The sequence below is a fragment of the Neofelis nebulosa genome, chromosome 5 (assembly GCF_028018385.1).
Source record: "Neofelis nebulosa isolate mNeoNeb1 chromosome 5, mNeoNeb1.pri, whole genome shotgun sequence".
NCBI lineage: Eukaryota > Metazoa > Chordata > Mammalia > Carnivora > Felidae > Neofelis > Neofelis nebulosa.
In genome coordinates, this window is record NC_080786.1 from 48,761,269 (window position 1) to 48,783,439 (window position 22,171).

Consider the following 22,171-nt stretch of genomic DNA (forward strand, 5'->3'; position numbering starts at 1 on the left):
TGCATTTCAGGTTTACAGAGGTATATTTTTTAAATAAACTAGGATATTTAGAAAATTTAAGAGACCTAAAAATATATCAGTACTTTTATCGAAGGTGATGACTGTTGTCATTCTATTATACATCCTCCCAGTTGGATGTTTGTTCTAATACCGGTGCATGGTATAAACGTACACTGAAAAATGCATTTGTGTGGTACCTGTTTGACTTACTGTTCTACAAAGTACTGCCTAGAACATTGTCTTGCATCAGTGATTGTGCTCATCTGATTATTTCTAAAGATAAATTTCTAGAACTGGGTTTACTGGAAAAAATGTAGGTATTTTTTAAAGGCCCCTAAGGGCCTTCATAAAAGGTTGTCCCTATGTTCATGGCCACCATGATATGTAAATGTTGGTCTTACTGCACACTTCTCAGCATCAGATATTCTTTTAATCTTTGTAAGTTTGAACGACTGAAAATATTTTATTTTCAATTTATATTTCCTTATTAGAGTGTTTGAGCTTTTTTTAAAAAAATAAATTTGTCCTAAAGAAATTAGTGAGTTAAATTTAATAAAGCTTTAACAGCTGCTGAAGGAAGTCATGGCTTTAATATACTGAGCTTGATTTTAATCAAAAACACCAGAGCACACATATCTGCATTAGTCCTCGTCCTTTTGAAATAGCCGTTAAAATGGGCTCTACTGGGGTGCCTGGGTGGCTCAGTCAGTTGAGCGTCTGACTTCGGCTCAGGTCATGATCTCACGGCTTGTGAGTTCGAGCCCCGCATCAGGCTCTGTGCTGACAGCCCAGAGCCTGGAGCCTGCTTCGGATTCTGTGTCTCCCTCTCTCTCTGCCCCTAACCCACTCGCATTCTGTCTCTGTCTCTCTCAAAAATAAATAAACATTAAAAAATTTAAAAAAAAAAAAAAAAAATGGGCTCTACTGATGAGACTGTTGGTTAAGACAGTTTGGGAACCTTTTTGTTTTTAATATGCCTTCTAAAACACTGTTTTCTGACATGGTGGCTGACTCTTATCTTTTGCTGAGGGAGTCGATATTTGAAAGTTTAAGAAATAAGATGATAACCCAAACTTAATAATGCCATTTTCCCCTACTTTATTTTATTTTATTTTATTTTATTTTATTTTATTTTATTTTATTTTATTTTATGTTATGTTATTTTATTTTATTTTATGTTATTTCATTTTTTATAAAGTAGACTTTATAATTTTTTTAATGTTTATTTTTTGAGAAAGAGAGTGTGAGCAGGGAAGGGGCAGAGAGAGAGGGAGACACAGAATCCGAAGCAGGCTCCAGGCTCCGAGCTGTCAGCACAGAGCCCGTAGTGGGGCTTGAACCCAAGAACTGTGAGATCATGACCTGAGCTGAAGTCGTACCTACTCTCAACTGACAGAGCCACCCAGGCGCCCCACCCCTCTCATTTTAAAACAGGATTGCTATAAAGAAGCTGTTCCCTCCTCCCACCCACCTTATTTTTAAGTGATTTATAAACTGTCTCTGAAGGCAGCTTGTTCAGGCAGAAACATTTGCTGAATGTTCCTTGTGTTTTTAGGTGCTGGGTTGTGGGCACTGGGTTTACAAATAATGGAGATTTCACAATCTCTGCTTTTCATTCTTTTTGGAGAGGAAATGCCCCAGATAAGTCTTGAAAGACAGGTAGGGGGGTATAAATCTAGTAGATAAGGAGTTGGTTGGACAGAGCGGGATGAAGGGTATTCAGGCAGAGGGGAAGGGAAGCACATGCAAAAGTGCAAGGGCAGGATGGAACGTGGGCTTTATCCAGAAATTTTGCAGGGCTGAGGCCCAAGATAGGAGTGGGAACAGGCTTGCAGTCAATAAGCAGTTGCCAGATCATGGTTTTACTAGGACCTAGTTCTGAAAACCAAGGGGATCTTTCTAAGGCTTTTAAGCCAAGGCATTTCATGATCAGATTTGAACTTAAAAAGATTGACAGCATTATCTGGAGGATGTGTAAGAGTAGGGTAGCAGCAAGGGATGGCAGAGAATTGGTAGGGAAGAGGGAGTTTGAGCCTGAGTTCCGGTACAATACAAAGAGAGGGTCATGGACCGTGGAACAGCAGCATTAAGGAGGCTTTATGACTGCTTGGATATGGAGCACAAAGAAGAGGGCGGTGTCTGAGAGCTGTGAGGGCTAGGTTTTTCAGCTGCAGGGAGTGAGTGTTGGAGGTGATGGTCAGGTTTTGTTATTCTCATTCTGAGTTTGAGATGCCTGTGAGTCATCCAAGAAGAGATGTCTTCTAGGTGGAGGTGGAGCCTAGGGGACAGACCGAGTCTGGGAACGTAGATTGGGGAACTGTGAACATACTCCACGAGAGAAATTATAATAATGTCTGGAGCCATGGCTGCCTAGTTAGATTTCACTCTGACATGTCTTAATCCTTTCAGGATGGTGCAGTTTCAGATTCCTAGCCATGATCAGGTATACCCATCATTCCCTGCATCAGTGAACTCTTTAGGTTCAGACTTAAAGATAAGCTGTAACTGAAGATTGGGGTACCCTCCAAATCTAGAAATGCATTAGGCGATCATAAATTGTTTAAGCGTCCATCAGTAGGGGGTTGAATAAATACATTGTGAAAAGCATATGATCACAGCATAAATTGCATCATATCACGTTCCTGCTGAAAGCCTGCTGGTAAGACTTTTCTCTTTGCACTTGGAATACAATCCAGATGCCTTAAGACCTTGTGTGCTTTGACCCTGGCCTCTAGTTCCATCTTGTGCCATCTTCATGTGTCAGGATCTTACACTTTCTCGGGCACACCAGCACTTTGCCATCGTATACCCTTTGCTCATGGTGTTCACTCTGCCTAGACCAATGCTGTGATGAGGTCTGGAAGGGTCTCGAGCACGGGAGTTTCTGTCTTCATGGAGTGTGGGGTTCCCCACCCTCCCAGTATGTAGATGTGTTCTTGTTCACCAACCTGGAGTTCTCTGAACTTCATAGTCAATCACCAGCCCTCTCCCCTCCCCAGAAGTCTGGTGGGGGAGGGTGTGGTAGGGCTGAACGTTACAACCCTCTCTGTAATCACTTGGTTGGCTCTGCTGGCAGCTGGCCCCTATCCTTAGGGGCTTTCTGAAAGCTACTTCATTAACATAAACTCAGATGCGGTTGAAAGGGGCTTCTTATGAATAAGAAGACACCATTTTACCATCATCGCTCTGGAGCTTTTGGGAACTGGGAACAAAAGTAAATATTATAACTAAAAATGCCCCTGTGGCTCTTGTAAATAGAAATTATAAGGACTGTAGGGACTGTGTGCTGGGAACTATGAACCAAGACCAAATAAATCTTATTATCAGAGGACTCTGCGTCCAGTTTGTAGATAATTCAGTAGTTCTAATTACCCTGAAGTTCCTATCCTTGAAGAAATCAGTCACCAGTAGTTGCCACCGAAGGTTTCTCTCTTTTAGCATCCTGTGCTCTGGTCCTATGCTTTACAGGTAACAGTCTGCTTAAACTTTGCCTTTGAAGTTGGTAGTCTGCCCCAGCCATTTGGACTGCGCATCTTCCCTGGGGCTGTGTGAGGTTTCCCTGGTTTCCCTGGCAAAGGAGAGGAGGAGGGGCAGAGGAAAGGAGCTGAAGGGTCCGAGATCAGACTGTGGGAGAGCCCTCAGAGGGCTCCTCCCAGACTTTTCAGGAGTTTTTTTTCCCCCTCTGTCCTCACATCTTAATACACCACCTCTAATGGGGTACAATGTCTTAACTGTGTAAAACTGTGAGTTCTTTAACTGTCAGAAATGAGCCTCTGGAGCTTCCAAAGTGCAAATTATTTCCTGTGAGAGATCTGCATTTGAAATTAAGGTTTCTCTCCTTGACCTCTTAACCCTCCTTATTATTCTGTGTTCCCAGTTGGTTCGACTGTGCAATGAAGGAGCTCGGAAGATGGAAAGGACTGAAATGATGTACACCATTAATTCCCAGTTGGAATTTAAAATTAAGGTATTCTCGTATTTCTTCATAAACAGATTTATTGCTGCTCTTGCCTATGTCTTATGTAAATAGAGGTAGTTGAGGGCAACAGAGTAGATAGGAATTTGCTTTTCAAAGAAGGGCCATAAATTGATTGCAGAGGGACTGGACTGACCAAGGGAGATAGATGCAGACGGACCAGGCAGCTCTCTTGCTTATGGTCACCAGATAAAGTTGCCTTTCTCCAGGCCACAGGTTACATGTTATCTAACTAGCACATTCCCTCCCACTTCCCTCCCCCCAGGAAGATGCCAAATTTAGGGAAAAAGGTAGTTAAGAAAAATAGAATTTTGGGATGGAAAGGTGATTTCTTTAGTATTCTCAAAGTGTCCTGCAAAACAGTGGTATCCCGTGAATTGGATCACGTGTTCTCCTAAATCAGATAAGGGCACTCCTCTTCCAGTTTGCCAAACAAAGGTTGTTAGTGGAAAGTTCTTTTCAAATTTGTTTTTCTTCCATAATTCTTTTTTGAATATGCGCTCCCTATTACTGCTTGTCTGATACCACTTAGGAGTGGATGACAGGATGACTGAAAAAGAAAATGACCATTAATGGCAAATAGAGGTCCCAGTCCTTTGTTGGCTCACAACTGAGTTCTTAGTGGATGTGAATGCTCACGATTGTGATTCTATTTTATTTTGTAACTTGTAAACTTAATGAAGCAACTTAAAATGACTGGTCATATTTTTTCATAGTAAAAGTGCTCCTAAATTGTGCAGTAGAAATACAGTGATCATCATTTCATAGCCTTATGCAGAGAGCAGATTCTCTGCTATTATAGAGACACTGGTACAGTGTAACTGTATGCTTTTATTTGTATAAAAAAGGAAAATAAAGCCCAGAGAATACTTCATTGTTAACAGGGTCACTGGACTAATGGTGGTAGGATCAGGACTAGGGTCCATATATCCTGACTTGCAGATCAGTGTAAACTCCTTCACTAGAACATCGTGACTATAACTATTTAGATGTCGGAACATGACCCATAATTCTTAGAGCAGAAGGTGATAGGTACTTGCTAAACACACACACACACACACACACACACACACACTCAGTTATAATATCTTCTACAGAAATTTATGGTAATTTCAAAACCCATCTTTCCCCCATCCCTCAAAAACGAACTTGTTTTTCTCTGTAATTTGTTGTTAAGTATTTTAGAAAATATGTCTAGAAATCAAAAGTTTTATCTCTTCTTTTTTTAAAGTTTATGTATTTTGAGAGAGACCGAGCAAGTGGGGGAGTGACAGAGAGAGGTGGGGGATGGGGGTAGAAAGAATCACTTGCAGACTCCACACTGGAGCCCTATGTGGGGCTCAAACTCACAAACCCTGAGAACATGACCTGAGCAGAAACCAAGAGCTGAGCGCTGAACTGACTGAGCCACCCAGGTACTACCTCCCCACCACCCCCTGCCCTGCCCATTTTTTTTACAGATTATAAATCCCTAACCAGTTTGATTTTTAAAGACGATAAATTCTTTACCTAACATTTTTTTTTCTTCACTGAAAATCACTTGGCTTAAGATATCTTTTTTTATTAAAAAACATTTTTTAAAAAAAATTTATTTATTTTTGAGAGAGAGAGAGAGAGAGAGAGAGAGAGAGGGAGAGAGAGCATGCGAGAGAGTGCACGAGCAGGGGAGGGGCAGAGAGATGGAGACACAGAATCCAAAGCAGGCTCCAGGATCTGAGCTGTCAGCACAGAGCCCAAATGTGGGGCTCGAACTCACGGACTGCGAGATCATGACCTGAGTGGAAGTTGGACCCTTAACCGACTGAGCCACCCAGGTGCCCCTTTAAGATAATCTTTTTAAAAAAAATATTTTTAGGGTTTATTTTTGAGAGAGACAGAGTGTGAGCAGAGAAGGGGCAGAGACAGAGGGTGACACAGAATCCAAAGCAGGCTCCAGGCTTGCTGTTACCACAGAGCCTGATGTGGGACTCGAACCCATGAACCGAGAGATCATGACCTGAACTGAAGTCAGACGCTTAACTGACTGAGCCATCCAGGTACCCCAATTGGCTTAAGATATCTTTAAGGTCTATTTCTCTAGAACCCAAAATTAATTTGTTATTGAAAAATGCTTACCCTAAGGGTCCTTAAAAATAAATGATTAACATCAATTAAGTTCATGAATTTTGGGTTGTTTTCTTTTGATTCAATGCTTAAAATTATTTGCGAGGCTAAAGGAAGATAATCTATGTGTTGATTTATAATGAGGTGCTTAATTCAGGTCACTTAGAAATACTCTTAAAATCTTAGGATCTTATTTCTGTAACACTTCATGGACAACAATGGACATTTTTATTCTGTTCATTTTATATATATATATTTTTTTTTAATTTTTTTTTCAACGTTTTTTATTTATTTTTGGGACAGAGAGAGACAGAGCATGAACGGGGGAGGGGCAGAGAGAGAGGGAGACACAGAATCGGAAACAGGCTCCAGGCTCTGAGCCATCAGCCCAGAGCCCGACGCGGGGCTCGAACTCACGGACCGCGAGATCGTGACCTGGCTGAAGTCGGACGCTTAACCGACTGCGCCACCCAGGCGCCCCTGTTCATTTTATATTTTTTATGAAAAAAAATTTTTTTAATGTTTGTTTATTTTTGAGGAGCAAAGAGAGAGGGAGACACAGAATCTGAAGCAGGCTCCAGGCTCTGAGCTGTCAGCACAGAGCCCGATACAGGGCTCAAACCCACAAACCACAAAATCATGACCTGAGCTGAAGTTGGCCGCTTTAACCGATAGCCACCCAGGCGCCCCTCAGTTCATTTTAAAGATGCGAAGATAGATATTGGAAGTTCAGTGATTTGTCCAAGCACATACATTGTTTCATCAAATTTTGTGAGCACTTTCTTTGTGGAAGGCAGCATGAAAACCAAAACATGATCCCTGCCCTCAAGGATCTAACAGTCTAATAGGAGACTACAGAATTACAGAGGAGTCAGCAAAGTCTACAGCTGTCACAGTAGATGAAGACAGTTGAGGGCACCCGGCTTTTTTTTTTTTTTTTTTTACTATTATTTATTTTTATTGTTCTTAGAAGTTAGTGATTCATCACTTACATACAACACCCAGTACTCATCGCAATAAGTGCCCTCCTTAATGTGCATTACCCATTTAGCCCATCCCTCTGCCTACCTCCTGTCCAGCAACTCTCAGTTTGTTCTCTATAGTTAAGAGTCTGTTTTACTGTTTGACCCTCCCCATCTCTTTCTCTCACTTTTTTTTTTTTTTGTGAGAACACTCTCATGGGAAGGGGGTGGTCATCCCTACCTGTGAGGAATAGAGGGGTGGGGAGCACAACCTTGCAGCAGTCAGGCGAGGCTTCATCCCAGAGTTATGTTTGAGCTGAATCTTGAAAGGCGAGTTAGGAAGAGGCTTCTGGAAGTTAAAAGCAGGAGCAAATGCACAGGGCATGGCTTCAGCTGCTGTAGTCCAGCAACTGTATGTGTCCAGTGTGGGTAGGCATGAGGTGCAGGGGGAGTAAGGCAGAACCAGAACAGTAAAAAGCAGCTCATGTGGCGCCTTGTGTGCCAAGAGGAGCAGCTGAGCAAGGTCATTTGGGAGAGAGTGAAAAGTTCTAGGCAGGGAAGTGACACTTTAGCGACATGGGAAAGTCCTTTTGAACTTATTCCAAATCCAGAAGTCATTGTTTTTTAATGTTTATTTTTTTTTGTTTTTGAGGGGCGGGAGGGGCAGAGAGACAGAGGGAGACAGAGAATCCCAAGCAGGCTCCACACTGTCAGCACAGAGTCTGATGCGAGGCTCGAACTCGCAAACTGTGAGATCATGACCTGAGCCAAAATCAAGAGTTGGACACTTAACTGGCTCAGCCACCCAGGTGCCCCCCAAGTCCAGAAGTTATTAAAAAAAATTGATGAGTTCATTTATATGAAAAAATTTAAACCTTTCTCTATAGAGGGCAAAAATAAAAGACATAAAAAAGTGAAAAGAGAAATAGCAAACTGGAAAAATATTTGCAGCCCACATATCAGATAGTAGATTAATATTTTCAACATATAAACTCAAAGTGATAAGAAAAAGATAAGGAAGACAGGGCACCTGGGTGGCTTAGTCCATTAAGCATCCAACTTCAACTCAGGTCATGATCTCACGGTTCATGGGTTCAAGCCCTGAGTCAGGCTCTGTGCTGACAGCTCAGAGCCTGGAGCCTGCTTCAGATTCTGTGTCTCCTTCTCTGCCGCTTCCCTGCTCTCTCTCTCTCTCTCTCTCTCTCTCTCTCTCTCTCTCAAAAATAAATAAACATTAAAAAGAAAAAGATAAGGACGAAAACCCATTAGAAAATTCCAAATTAGAATTTGGACAGCTGTATGAGCTTGGACATTGCTTTATGTCTCAGTTTTCTGAACCTTACAATGGGACTGATAATGGTACTTGCCCTTGGAGTTCTTGTGAGGATAAAATTAATTTACTAGATGTGAAGGACTTGGAACAGTTCTGTTTCATAGGAGGCAAGCAGTAAATATCATTCAGATTCTTGGTTGGAATAGTTTCATAGGCCTGGTGGGCATGTTGCGGTGCTGGAGAGTGAATAGGATGTGAGACTGTTTAGACAGATTTGGCTTTTCATCTAACAACCTTGGTGGGAGGAAGGGAAATGAGGGTTATAGGGAAAAAGTCGGTCACCAAACTGAGATCAGAGACCAGTTTGTGCCTCAAATCCAGTGTTTTTTCCACTAGACCACAGCTTTCTCTAGAAGTTGCCTCCACAGAGTTGAGGAGGATTACTTTTTGGCTTGTCATGGGAAGTTTGGCCTTATAAATAAATACATGGGGAAGTAGAGGATTGTCGGGCCACACCATAAGCTGTAAGTTAAGAGTAATTGAGTGGGATGGTGTTGTATTGGTGGGTGGATGGATTTGCTGGTCATTGTTTGGGGGCCTTGCTAATAAGTAGAAGTCTAGGATATAGCAGACAAAATGCAGAACCGTAAGGTGTTAAAAAAGATCACAGGAGACTCTTAAATATAGAGAACAAACTAAGGGCTTCTGGAGGGGAGATGGATGGAGCAATGGGCTAAATGGGCGAGGGGCATTAAGAAAGGCACTTGTTGGGATGAGCACTGGAGGTTATATGTACATGATGAATCACTAAATTCTACTCCTGAAACCAATACTACACTATATGTTGACTAACTTGGTTTTAAATAAAATTTAAAAGTGTATATCTATTATTAAAAAAAAGTCTTTGTGCTATGAAAGACGGTTTGGTGGTTTTTCAAAAAGTTAAACATAGGGTTACTATATGACCCAGCAATTCCATTCCTATGTATATACTCAAAATAATTGAAGACATTTGCTCAAATGAAAACTTGTACACGAATGTTCATGGCAGCATTATTCATAATAGCCAAAAAAGGGGAAACAACCCAAATGTCTATCAACAAAATAGGTGAATCGATAAATAAAATGTATATTCATACAATTAGTGTTTAACCATGAAGTACTGAAGTCTGACACATGCTACCACATGGATGAACCTCAGACTTGAAAGTCCTGTACTATATAATTCTGTTGATGTGAAGTGTTCAGAACAGGCCAAGGTATAGAGTTAGAAGGTAGATTAATGACTGCCAGGGCATGAGCCGAGGATGGGAAGGCAGAATGGAGAGTGACTACTTATTGCATGTGGGGTTTCATTTTTTAAAATCTTTGTTTATTTTTGAGAGAGAGAGAGAGAGAGAGAGAGAGCAAGCAGGGGAGAGGCAGAGAGAGAGAGCGAGACACAAAATGTGAAGTAGGCTCCAGGCTCTGAGCTGTCAGCACAGAGCCTGACACAGGACTTGAACTCACAGGTGAGATTATGACTTGAGCTGAAGTCTGATGCTCAACCGACTGAGCCACCCAGGTGCCCTGGGGTTTCTTTTTAGGGTAATGAAAATGTCCTGGAATTAGGTAGTGATGATCATTGCACTGCATTGTGAATGTACTAAAAATCACTGAATTATATATACACTTTAAGATGGTTAAATGATGAATTTTATCTCAACTAAAAAACAATTCAGTCTTCAGTGGCTCTTTGTCTCACTGACCCATAAAATCAGTTAAATTTTATGCTGAGACGAGTTTTCTAGGAAAAAAAAGAATGGAAACTCTTTTCTCCATAGGAATTATTTCAGTACTTTTAAGGATATATTTTTATTCATGGATTTCTTTTCCAATGTTGGTTCTAGTCAGAGTTTCTTAACTAGAGGAATTCATTTATTCTGACTTTGGATTGTTTGGATTCTTTTCTTTGGATCATTTCAATAGTTTCTTCCTTTAAAAAAAAAACAACACAAAACTGTCTGGGGGGCACCTGGGTGGCTCAGTCTGTTAAGCATCTGACTTAGGCTCAGGTCATGATCTCACGGTTCATGAGTTCATGCCCCACCTTGGGCTCTGTACTGACAGCTCAGAGTCTGGAGCCTGCTTTGGATTCTGTGTCTCCCTCTCTCTACCTCTCCCCTGCTCACATTCTCTGTCTCTCTGTCTCTCTCTCTCAAAAATAAATAAACATTAAAAAAATTAAAAAATATGAGTTTAATCTTCTAACAATAAATTTTGAAACAAAAAACATTTATAACATTAGATTTTTATTTTCCAAAAAAGCATTGACTTCTTAAAAGCCACTGTGGGTTTTAGATCTTTATTAGAAATTTATTTTTGCCTAGTGGAATATGAGGAATCCATAAAAATCAATTTTAAAAACAATGCAGTTTAAAAAAACTTTCTTCTCCCATCTCCTACACCAAGAACAGTTGTAGGGTGGCATGTATACTGGAACTTAACCACAACACTGTCCTTGGTTTATCCTGTAGAGTTACACGAAATACAATGATAGCCCTGGGCTCCCAGTAATTGCAGCCCTTCCCAGGACCAAACCCGACATGCGATCCCTTGTGGTGACCTCTTGGGTGTGCTGGTGGGGTCCTCCGGAGTTATCTAAGCATCTCTCTGTCTGTCTTTGGTCTTTAAAGTCTCAGCCATCTCAGTTGGATAATCGTTTGATTTGAAATTTGGGGGCTGGAAACTCCGTGAGTTTCCCTTAATAGCCAGCTTTGAAAGTTTGAGGTCAGCCATAATCTTTCATCTTCCTTTTAAACCTTCAGGAAAATAGTATGTAACTGATGAGCAACCTCCTTATAAAAGTCCCTTTATAAAAGTAAAAAAAAAAAAAATGAAATCCTTTCTTAGCTCTTATTTCCTCTCTATAATATCTTCCTCTAGCTATTTTTATTCACTGTTCTCTGAAAAGGATGACATTTGGTTGGACCATACTACTATACTACCGTTATGTTTTGTGTGTCCAAGAACTCTTGCTTATTCTATGGATACAGTTTTTTTTTTTTTTTTTTAATCAGATTTTTGGCAGTAAGCATTTATGGTAACTTTAAAAAGAAAAAAAAAGCACCCAAGGATAAGGATTGTTCTTTGGCTTTGAATTTTCCAGTTGGAAACTAGGTGCTGGGTAAAGAAAAAGCAGTACGTAATTCCTTGGATAGAGCCTTTTCTATGAGATTAAGATGGATTATTTTGGAAAAACATTGTTTTCACAGTCAGAAAGTGGCATGATGCCTTCAGAGATGAATTTCCATGAGGAAAACTGCTATAAACTTAAGAACTGGTGTTCTCCAAAATATGGCTAAGTAGGTAATCAGTAGACAAAACATAGTTTGTGGGGAGTTTTTCTTTCTGAATAAAGTCTTTTTAAAAAATTTTTTTTAATGTTTATTTTTGAGAGAAAGAGAAAGACCAAGTACGAGTGGGGGAGGGGCAGAGAGAGAGGGAGACACAGAATCCAAAGATGCTCCAGGCTGAGTTATCAGCACAGAACCTGATGTGGGGCTTGAACTCACAGACTACGAGATCATGACCTGAGCCAAAGTCAGACGTCTAACCAACTGAGCCACCCAGGCACGCCTTGAGCAAAGTCTTTTTATTTATTTTTTTTATTTACAACAATTTGTTTTTAATTTTTATTTTTGAGAGAGAGAGAGAGAGAGAGAGAAAGAATATAAATGGGGGAACGGTAGAGAGAGAGAGGGAGACACAGTATCCAAAGCAGGCTCTAGGCTCTGAGCTGTCAGCACAGAGCCTGACTTGAGGCTCAAACTCACAGACCATCATGACCTGAGTCGAAGTCAGATGCCTAACCGACTGAGCCACCTGGGCACCCCTTGAATAAAGTCTTTTTATTTGTTATTATTTTTTTATTTAAAACAATTTTTTTAATTTTTATTTATTTTTGAGAGGGAGGGAGAGAGAGGAGAGAGAGAGAGAGAGAGAGAGAGAGAGAGAGAGAGAATGAACATGAGCAGGGGAAGGATAGAGAGAGGGAGACAGAGAATCCGAAGCAGGCTCTGAGCTGTCAGTGCAGATCCTGATGTGGGGCTTGAACCCATAAACCTCGAAATCCCGACCAGAGTTGAAGCTGGATGCTCAACCAGCTGGGCCACTCAGGCACCGCTGAATAAAGTCTTTTTAGTTCATAGATTGAATGCAGATCTTTTTCGTTTCTTAACTACAATAATCGTATATTTAGATTCTGATTTGTGGTATTTAAAGTAACTACAGTTGATACTGATGGATTTCATTTTGTGGCTTTTCAGTTTTAAGGGACTCCTTGTCAGTCTTCCTTTTCAGGTGAGAGTTAATGGAAGGGTAATAATATTTGGCTGACTCAATAAAATTTTCTCAGTGAGTTTTAGTTATCATATAGGCAAGTTAATAGGTTTTTCATATTGTAAAATAATTGCTCTCTTTTTATTTTCTCTTGAAGAATGTACTGTACTTCAATAATTATATTTCACTATTATATACTTACAAGTAATGATGTATCCCATGATATGTATCATTTGTTTCGATGTGAGTTTTTATTTTCCCTTCCACAGTCTTAAAAGGACTTTAATTTGGCTTCATACACTGAGTTTTTCTCGTTCTGCAGCCTTTTCCTCTAGTCTCCTCTTCCCGGTGGTTGGTGAAAAGAGGTGAATTGACAGCCTACGTGGAAGACACGGTGCTCTTCTCAAGAAGGACATCGAAACAGCAAGTCTACTTCTTCCTTTTTAACGACGTACTCATTATCACCAAGAAGAAGAGGTAAACCCTTTTGTGAGGTTGCTGGCTGTACATCCAGCGTTAAGGCTCTGTAATTCAAATGCCTTTTAGGGGTGATTATCCTTTAAAAGCTTGTGAGGTTAGACGCATAATTTCTACATGTGGAACCATGAAGGAAACCATGTTTCATTGTCTTCAAATTACATCCACAGTTAAGACTCAAATCATTGTCAACATCATCATCCCAGCCAACCTCTGTTGAGCTTTTATAGTGTGCAAGCCACTGTTCTGAGCATTTGACACATTTGTGTTGCTGGATTTTCACCAAGTCCCTGGGGAGGTAGCACTCTTATTATTCCCCATCAGCTTTTTTCAAACTTCGTCTGCCATAAAACTGTTTTATAAAACAAACAGATCAAAGTAGCTCCAGTTCAGAACAAGCTGGGATGCAACTCTAGTGTTTGTAACTTAATTTAAAATCCACTGCTCTTAACGTTTGCTGGTCTAGAAAGTCTCCCTGTGACTGGGAAAATGTACACCAGTACTTCCTTCTGAAGGGACTAAAGTAAATCATTTGGCAGAATGTCCCTTCTTACTTTGGACTTTTGGTTGTATATTCATGTTCCGTTGTAGGAAGACATCCGGGAGGAATACTGTACACACTTTTTTTTTTTTTTTTTACACTATTTGTTCTAACTATCCCTATTCAAAACACACACACACACACACACACACACACACACACACACACACACACACTCCCCTCGGCTCTGCCTTTAGCGAACATCCTTCATAAGTGTATTCAATGTATATAGGATTGTAAAGTATTTTTCTACTGGTCCTTCATAAATATTCTGTATTTTCTAGAATATGAACTTAGGGGAGAAACGTACATCCGTGGTGTGTTTCCACATAGGAAGACCAGGATGGTGGGCTGAATTACTGCCATATAATAGGAGTATGGGCAGTACATGGAGTCCAGTTTAGACAAGATGAAGAAGAGAATCATGGTAGCAGACTTCTATGGATACATAAAATAAATGTACAGATGTATCTATCAGATAGTTAAATTCTCTGTCTGAGTTGCTGACAGTTTAGCTTGAAAATTCAAACTAAATCAAAACAGAGTTTGAGCTTTCCTTTTTGCTCCTTTTAATCAGACTGCATTTTGACTTATTTCACTTGCTTGGCTGTCTAGCTGAGCTGAAGACTATGAAAAGCCATCATATGACTATGATAAATACATAAAGATGCCGATTAGTGTTTTTCATACTTAGGAAAATAGTGTTTCCGTAACTTCAAGAAGAAATGATTTCTCATACCTGCGGAAGTGTAAATAGTTCTAATAGCTGAGTAGGTTTTTATAAATAAAAATTGGAGAGGGGATTATAATTTCGGGTTTTTGTGTTTTGTTGGTATCCTCTGAGATAGCATGTTTCTTCAGGCTTTCTTTGAGATGTGTTGTCTTTAGGGCAAGTAGTTCTGTGGGACTCTTCAAATGCCATTGCCCTGGACTTTTAACATCTTCCAGCTGTTGAAATATTTGTTTTGTCTCAATGGACCAAAAGCTTTAACTAAACTTCTTATTTTAATGATAAAATATACATTGACAGTACGAAGCCAATTTTAAATATAAATGTACCTTTGATAATGATGTCTTCAGTGACTTGATGAAAACATTAAGGGTATTTAAACTAGTAGAATACAACTTTTACTCTCAAACTTGACTAGAACTACCCAATAAAGGCAGACATTTGACCTTCAGAATTAAGGTATATACCATTCTACTTAGCAGTGTACTTTGTCCTCCACAGCAGATTCTGCCATTACTGTATAAGGAACCTTGCTTTCCTAGCTCTCTCACATTTATTTGCTCGGGTATGTTCAAACTTGTCTTATTAGTAAATGAAACAACAAAATCTACAGCGCCACGGAAGAGGCCAGCCTTGGTACCTAACTTTGCCTTTACCCAAACTGGGATTTCTTTTGCCCTTACCAGTTAGCTCATCATATTTCTAAGGTGCTCTTGACAAGGAGAATAGCATTGGAGGCTCAAGTTGTTTATGACCCGAATACCTGGTGAGGGTGACAAGCAGACCACAGAGACTTGATAAACAGGCTTGGTTAAAAATGTACAGTATGCGCAGCCGTATTTACACTGTTGCTTCAAGGAAGCAAGTGCAAATGCTTCGCATGCCAGAGGCAGCAGCGAAGGAGATACAGCAGCTTTGAAGAAGGCAATAATTTCGGCTTGGCTACAAGGTACAGATAAAAGATACTTACGTGTGCCAGCCCCGTAGGACCCATGCAGCCACCCACTGCCTAATTGTAATGCCAGGGTTCAGCCAAGGGGCTTAGCTGCTGGGTCTCCAGTGGGTTTCAGCTTCAGGGAGGCTCCTGGCCACCGGGGGAGGGCAGTTACTCTTCCTCCTCGGACCCAGTCTGGCAGATGGTTTATGCTGAGCTCGTTCCACAGACTGCCTCGTGTGTGGCCTCCTCCGCTTCACAGTGCGTGTATTAGTGCTGGCGCTTGCAGAGCGCTTAGCGACCATGGGGCTGTCTTCTAGGTCAGGGATTTTCACCTTTTCTAGCATATCAGAGGAGGTTTATGGGGCACCTGGGTGGCTTAGTGGGTTAAACGTCTGACTCTAGATTTCGGCTCAGGTCATGATCTCGCGGTTCATGGGTTTGAGCCCTGCATCCAGCTCTGCACTGACAGCATGGAACCTGCTTGGGATTCTCTGTCTCCCTCTCTCTCTGCTCCTCCCATGCTTGTGTTTTGTCTCCTTCAAAAAATAAATAAACGTTGGGGCGCCTGGGTGGCTCAGTCGGTTAAGCGTCCAACTTCGGCTCAGGTCATGATCTTGCGGTCTGTGAGTTCGAGCTCTGCATCATGCTCTGTGCTGACCGCTCAGAGCCTGGAGCCTGTTTCAGATTCTGTGTCTCCTTCTCTCTGATCCTCCCCTGTTCATGCTCTGTCTCGCTCAGTCTCAAAAATAAATAAACGTTAAAAAAAAATTAAAAAAATAAAATAAACGTTTAAAAACAAATAAAATATCAGAGGAAGTTTAAAGTCTCCGTTAGCCCTGGGATGTTTGCAGATCACTGTATTCATAGACTGTCCTACCAGATTCCTGCAGGATATGTGACCAGATAGACTCTTCTGGATGAGAAAGTGAATTCTTCGGTGGTTGAAGCTTTGACTGCGGGATATGTGGGTACTTCTAGAGCAGAGTTCTCAAGTCGGCACTGTTGAGGCCACACAGTTCTTTGTCACAAGGGCTGCCCTGTGCTTTGTAGGTTGTTTTAGCAGCATCCCTGGCCTCTCCTCGCTAGCAGCACCTCCTTCTCAGTGGTGACAACCAAAAACGTCTCTAGACATCGTCGTGTGTCCCTGGGGCGCCAAATTGCCCCCAGTGGGGAACCACTGTACCACAGTCATGGCAGACTGTGAACCAGCACAGTAGTGAAGGTGTGCAAACCTATCAGACCTGACACAGCCGTGACAGGAATATTGTAAGAAAGGAATAGATTGCCAGGCTAATGAATAATAACTCATTTGTGCCTCATAATAACTTATTTATGATGATCGATTATAGTGTGTAGGCTAGACTATACCCATGAACAACCTTAGAGACCAAGTAACTGTAGTCTGGTCTCTAGTTTTGAAATGTAAAAACTGAACCTAAGACCTAAACACTTCAGATTCTCCAAAGCCTTATTTTTTTAATGTTTATTTTTTGAGAGAGAGAGAGAGAGAGAGAGAGACAGAGACAGAGTGTGAATAGGGGAGGCGCAGAGAGAGAGGGAGACACAGAATCTGAAGCAGGCTCCAGGCTCTGAGCTGTCAGCACGGAGCCTGATGCGGGGCTCGAATCTACAGACTGCGAGATCATGACGTGAGCCAAAGTCAGACGCTCAATTGTCTGAGCCACCCAGGCTTCCCAGCCAAAGCCTTATTTTGTAAGGTAGTTAACCACCTTATTCTCATTCAGTGCCTTATATCTGGCTTCAGTCTCCCCTCCCAATTTCTTCTGAGACAAAATGCAGATCCCCCTCTGTTCGTTTTCATTGGCTGCGGTAGCAAAGTGTGACAAACAGGATGGCTCAAGACCATGGGAATGGATCGTGTCACAATTCTGGAGGCAGAGGTTTGAAATAAAAATACTCGCAGTTCCATGTTCCCTCTGAAGTCTCTGCAGAGAATCTTGCCTCACCTGTTGCAGCTCCTGGTGGCCCCTGGGCTTCCTTGGCTTACAGTAGCGCAACTTCAGTCTCTGCCTCTGTCTTCACACGGCCTTCTCTCTGTGTCCCAGTGTATCTCAAAATCCCTCTGTCCTTATAAGGACGCCAGTTACTGGATTAAGGGCCTACTCTGCTCCAGGATGATCTCACCCTAACTTGATTACATCTGCAAAGACCTTACTTCTAAATAAGGTCCCATGTACAGGTCTCAGGGGCTAGACTTTTCGAGGACACAGTTCAGCTCTCTACATTGCCCAGAACATCACCACTGTTGAATTATGATTATAATCAGATTAAAAAAAAAAAAAAGTGCCATAAGCCAGTTCTAGAACACACCTAGAACACACCTTTTTTTTTTTTTTTTTTTTTTTTTTTTTAAACATCGATTGATGATGCCATTTCTCATAATTTTGGAATGTCCTCATGGTCACGTGACTTGAGCACCTATATTTTGAGGGCTCCTAGGTCACCTTCATCCACATTTTCTCTCTCATACCTGTTCTTGTCCAAAGTCTCCCCTTCCTTTGTTCAAGCCACCTCCATGCATCCAGGTGCTCCTCAATAAACCCAAGAGATTACTTTGGTTCCTTGTCCACAGGTGCTCCCCTATCCAGCCAATACCGACCTCTTAAGCAGCCCGTGAAATTGCTTTTCTCCTCTCACAGGGCTACTGCCCTTGTGGAGCCACCTTGAATTCACCTGTGACACACACCCGACTGGAGTCCTGCCACCATCCTCCGTCCACTTTACGTTCCACAGCCAGAGTCTGCTTTTTATCTTCTTATTTTAGTTTTTTAGAGTGTGCTGTTTGAAAGGCACATCTACTCAGTTCATCTTTGTAGATGGCCCTTCTATGGCCTTACCTTGCACTAGCCTCACTGAACCCCTTTTTAGCCACCAGGACCTGGCACATGTTTCTTTGCCTGGATTCTCTCCCTCCCCACTGATCCACTCCACCCAAGCCTTTTCTAGGCAAAGCCCTTTTTATTCTTTAGGTCTTCAGTTAATTGTCATACCCCCTGGGTGCTATGATCCAGTCCTCTGGAGTGGGTTCAGTTCTGTTGCTTTATGGTCCCATAAAACCCTGTACTTTCTCTGTGGTAACATTTGTGTTACTGGGTGTTCATATCTGTCTTGTTGACCTTTGTATCCTCAGTGCATAGCCCAGCACCTGGCCCATGATGATCATTTATAAATATCTGTTAAATTGGAACTGATTGTGTAAATATAAACAGTTTGAGTGAATGCATTACTCAATGGGCAGACCCCTGCATTCCATCCCCAAGCTAAAATTACTTTGAATTCTCCCTTATTTTAAAAGATGATTTTTTTTTTGTATCCTCCATTACAGATTCCTATTTATTTATTTGTTTGTTTATTTGATTTTAGAAAGGGAGTGGTACCTCGGTGGCTCAGTCAGTTAAGCGTCTGACTTTGGCTCAGCTTATGATCTCACAGTCCGTGAGTTCAAGCTCCATGTTTGGCTCTGTGCTGACAGCTCAGACTCTGGAGCCTGCTTTGGATTCTGTGTCTCCCTCTCTCTCAAAAATAAACACTAAAAAAAAAAAAAAAAAAAATTCAAAGAGAGAGTGCAAGCAGGAAAGAGGGGCAGATGGAAAGGGAGAGAGAGAGAGAGAGAGAGAGAGAGAGAGAGAGATCTTAAGCCTGACACAGGGCTCGATCTGATGACTCTAGGATCCTGATCTGAGTCAAAATCAAGTGTCAAATGGTCAACTGACTGCACCACCCATGTGTCCCATTATATATTAACCTTAATTAACTTTGGCAAATACAAATCTGGACCTGTGTTTATCACGTGGCTTTTCATATCTCTGAGCTTTACCTATAAACTTACCCAGTAATGTCACATAACCTCAATTTCAAAAACATTTAGGACTGTATTTGCAAAACTGCTTTATAGAGGAAGTGTTTTCAGACCTGCTTTTATTTTGTACTATTGTATCAATTAATGTTTTGAGCTGTAAGTAAAAGTATAGTTATACCAAGGAGTTTAAGTAAAAAAACTGTTCACTTATCTCTCTGTCTCTGTCTGTCTGTCTCTCTCACACACACACACCCCAAGTCAGGTGAGCTTGGGAAACCCTGTGTACTCCATTTCTCTTTGAGAGATTCAATGTTGGATCACTTAGGAAAGCTTTTTTTTATATGTAACAGAACCTTCAAATAACAGTGGCTCAAACACCGAAGACATTTACTTCTGTAGGCAAACATGTGACTAAGGGGAGGAAGTCTGGGTCCAGGGTCGTGAGTAACCCAACCCCGTCTCTTCTTCACCTGCATGCAGCGAGCTGTGTTCACTTTTCGCCCCCATGCATATAGCTTCAGGGCTGCACATGGTTTCTGCAGGTCCAAACATCATGATTTCCTTCAAACACCTAGCAGGGAGGCAAGGCTGAGAAGGAAAGGCTGACCAAAGGGACTCCTTCCTTAAGTGGCTTTTCTTTTTTATCAGCAGAGGAAAATCTTTCCCAGACAGTGCCTGGGAGGCTTCTTATGTTTCATGGGTCAGTCTTGGGTCACAAGACTTGTCATCAGTAGAAGAGAGGCTGGGAACGCCAGCATAAGACAAAGGGGAACAGGAGAGCCATGATTGTTCAGGTTCAGCCATGCTGCACCCCCTGCGGCTGGACACACTGGGACTTGGTAGACAAGAAGCAGGGGAGGCTGACAGCAGATTAGATGATAGACAGTTCCAGCCACAACTGGGAGATCATCTTTTCCACAGAACACTAACATACAAGTAGTGTGGGGAATAAAAGAAGAGCTCTGTAAAAGAACTAATGCCTTGCCTTTCAGATAAATGCAGGAAGGGGGTGGGGCATTAGTTCAAAGAGGCCGGAAGTGTTTGGAGACTCAGAACCCACTTCCTTTTGGCTGGTGTTAGTCATCCAGCTGTGGTTCATGTGAGTATCTTGGTAGTACGTTTTTGTTCCTACCAGCCCAGATGTGTCCTCCAGCATGTTTGAAGCACACAGATATATGGGCTGGGTCTGGGTGTCCTGCACAACACCAAAAGAATGCAGAAATCTAGTCTAGTTTTGTTATCTATAACAAGAAAGTATAGTAAGTATAGTCATGTTCTGATTTGTGTTTTCATTCTTTTCAATTCTCTGCCCACGAATGATCCGGCCCTGATGTTTTCGGGTACTCCCTGCAGTTAGGTGAGTTGTAATAGTAATGATGATGACAAGAACCCATATTATCGAGCACGTACAGTACTCAGAGTGCATATGCAACATACTGTCGAGTTGCTATAGCAACGTAGTATTAGTATTTCCGCTTTACGACTGTGGACACTGAGGCAGAGAGAGAAAGGCTCTTCCAAGGTCTCTCAGAAAAGACTCATGATTCTAATCTGAGTCTCTGACTCCAAAGCCTCCTCTCTAAACAATTTTTTTATGTGCATTATGTTTTAACTTTATTTTTCTAGAATATTTTCACCTTTCCTCATCCTGTAATGTCATTGGGGAAATACAGCCTAGAAGCTTGCACCTTTTATTTTGAGAAACACCCTTACTAATCTTAGGAGGAAATTAGAACCTGTACCAAATTGCATTTGCGAGCTTTCCTCTGCCTTTTAGATAATCTAGCATCAGAGTACAGGGAAGAGAGTTTCCTTTTTGTAACATTTCCTTCCTGAAGACATTTAAGGCAGTAGGTTTTCATTTCCTGATTCCTGGTTCCATAAATGTTACATATATTGACATAACTTGAACTCTAAGACACATTACAAATCCTGAGGGCTTAAAAAAGGATTTTCTATAATGGATTACTACCAGATCATGATCCACAAGTTCAGGGACTTAAGTTAGAACTTGAGTGTTCCCAAGCAGTTTGAATGCCCAGTGGCTTAAAGCTGTGCAGGCTCCCTGCAAAGGGTCACAGCCTGGCTTGACCTCGTTTTGAGTTTTTCCATTTTGAAGTCTTTCCTATTAGAGAGAGCTCAAGTCACCTGACATTGTCTCTCTTCCTCTGCAGGATAAATTTCTTCCTCAGGAAATTAACTTTTAGGAGAATCTTGGATAAAGATTGAGTGGTTTGGGTATCATTTCCTCTAATTTGTAGGAAGAGTTGACACTGCTGTTCAATGTTGAAAGCTGTGGTGACTGGGAAGCACAATATCAATGTCTGGGGTTGAGTAGAACTGGGCTCAAATCCTGGCCATGTGACCTTGGGCAAGTTACTGTTAATCTTTTAGAGCCTCAGTATTATCATCTGTAAAATGGGTCTAACGGTTCATCATCTTCATGGAATTTCTGTGAGAATTAAATAAGATAATGCACATAAAGACAGCAAATAGTCTCTGCTAAGTGACTGATACATGCTGAGTATCATTATTATTCCTAGTCATTGTATTTTTCTCTAAGGATCTTGGCACAAATTAAGTTATTGCCCTTCTTCTAGATTATTTTACAGTTTTAAAAAATGGTTTGAGACCTTTAGCCATTGCTATACATTTGAAGGTTGTGGTACACTGTGGAGTCAGACATGATTTGTGGCCCCCAATACATGATCTTAGAAATACACGTGTTTAACTCAGTGCCTCTCCCTCCCCGTTCATGTCAGATGGCAAGGATAACCATTGATCTACGTTTATTCCTTTATAAGTTGTTACTCATGTGTACACTTCTCTAGTATCAATTGTCTTGCAATATCCCTCACAACTGATTAGGAGACAGTATAAGTTTGTGGCTGAAAAAAGTAAATTCGGTGTATTTTTTTTCCTTTCGTTCAAGGAAGCCAGTGGAAGTAAACCTGAATATGAAGATTACTTAGTAATTTGTAGTAATCCTGTTGCCAATTTAAGAGGCTGCCTACTTGCTCTTTAGAGCTTGC

General features: G+C 41.3%; 1 protein-coding gene across 3 annotated transcripts in view; it reads left to right on the plus strand.

Moving 5' to 3' along the window:
* ARHGEF26 (Rho guanine nucleotide exchange factor 26) overlaps positions 1 to 22,171 on the plus strand; it is a 129,537-nt gene that overhangs the window by 83,451 nt on the left and 23,915 nt on the right. For all 3 annotated transcript variants that reach the window (XM_058730274.1, XM_058730276.1, XM_058730275.1), the window contains 2 exons: positions 3,878 to 3,967; positions 12,957 to 13,111. In XM_058730274.1, coding sequence (XP_058586257.1) covers positions 3,878 to 3,967; positions 12,957 to 13,111 — 245 coding nt within the window. The remainder of the gene's footprint in view (positions 1 to 3,877; positions 3,968 to 12,956; positions 13,112 to 22,171) is intronic.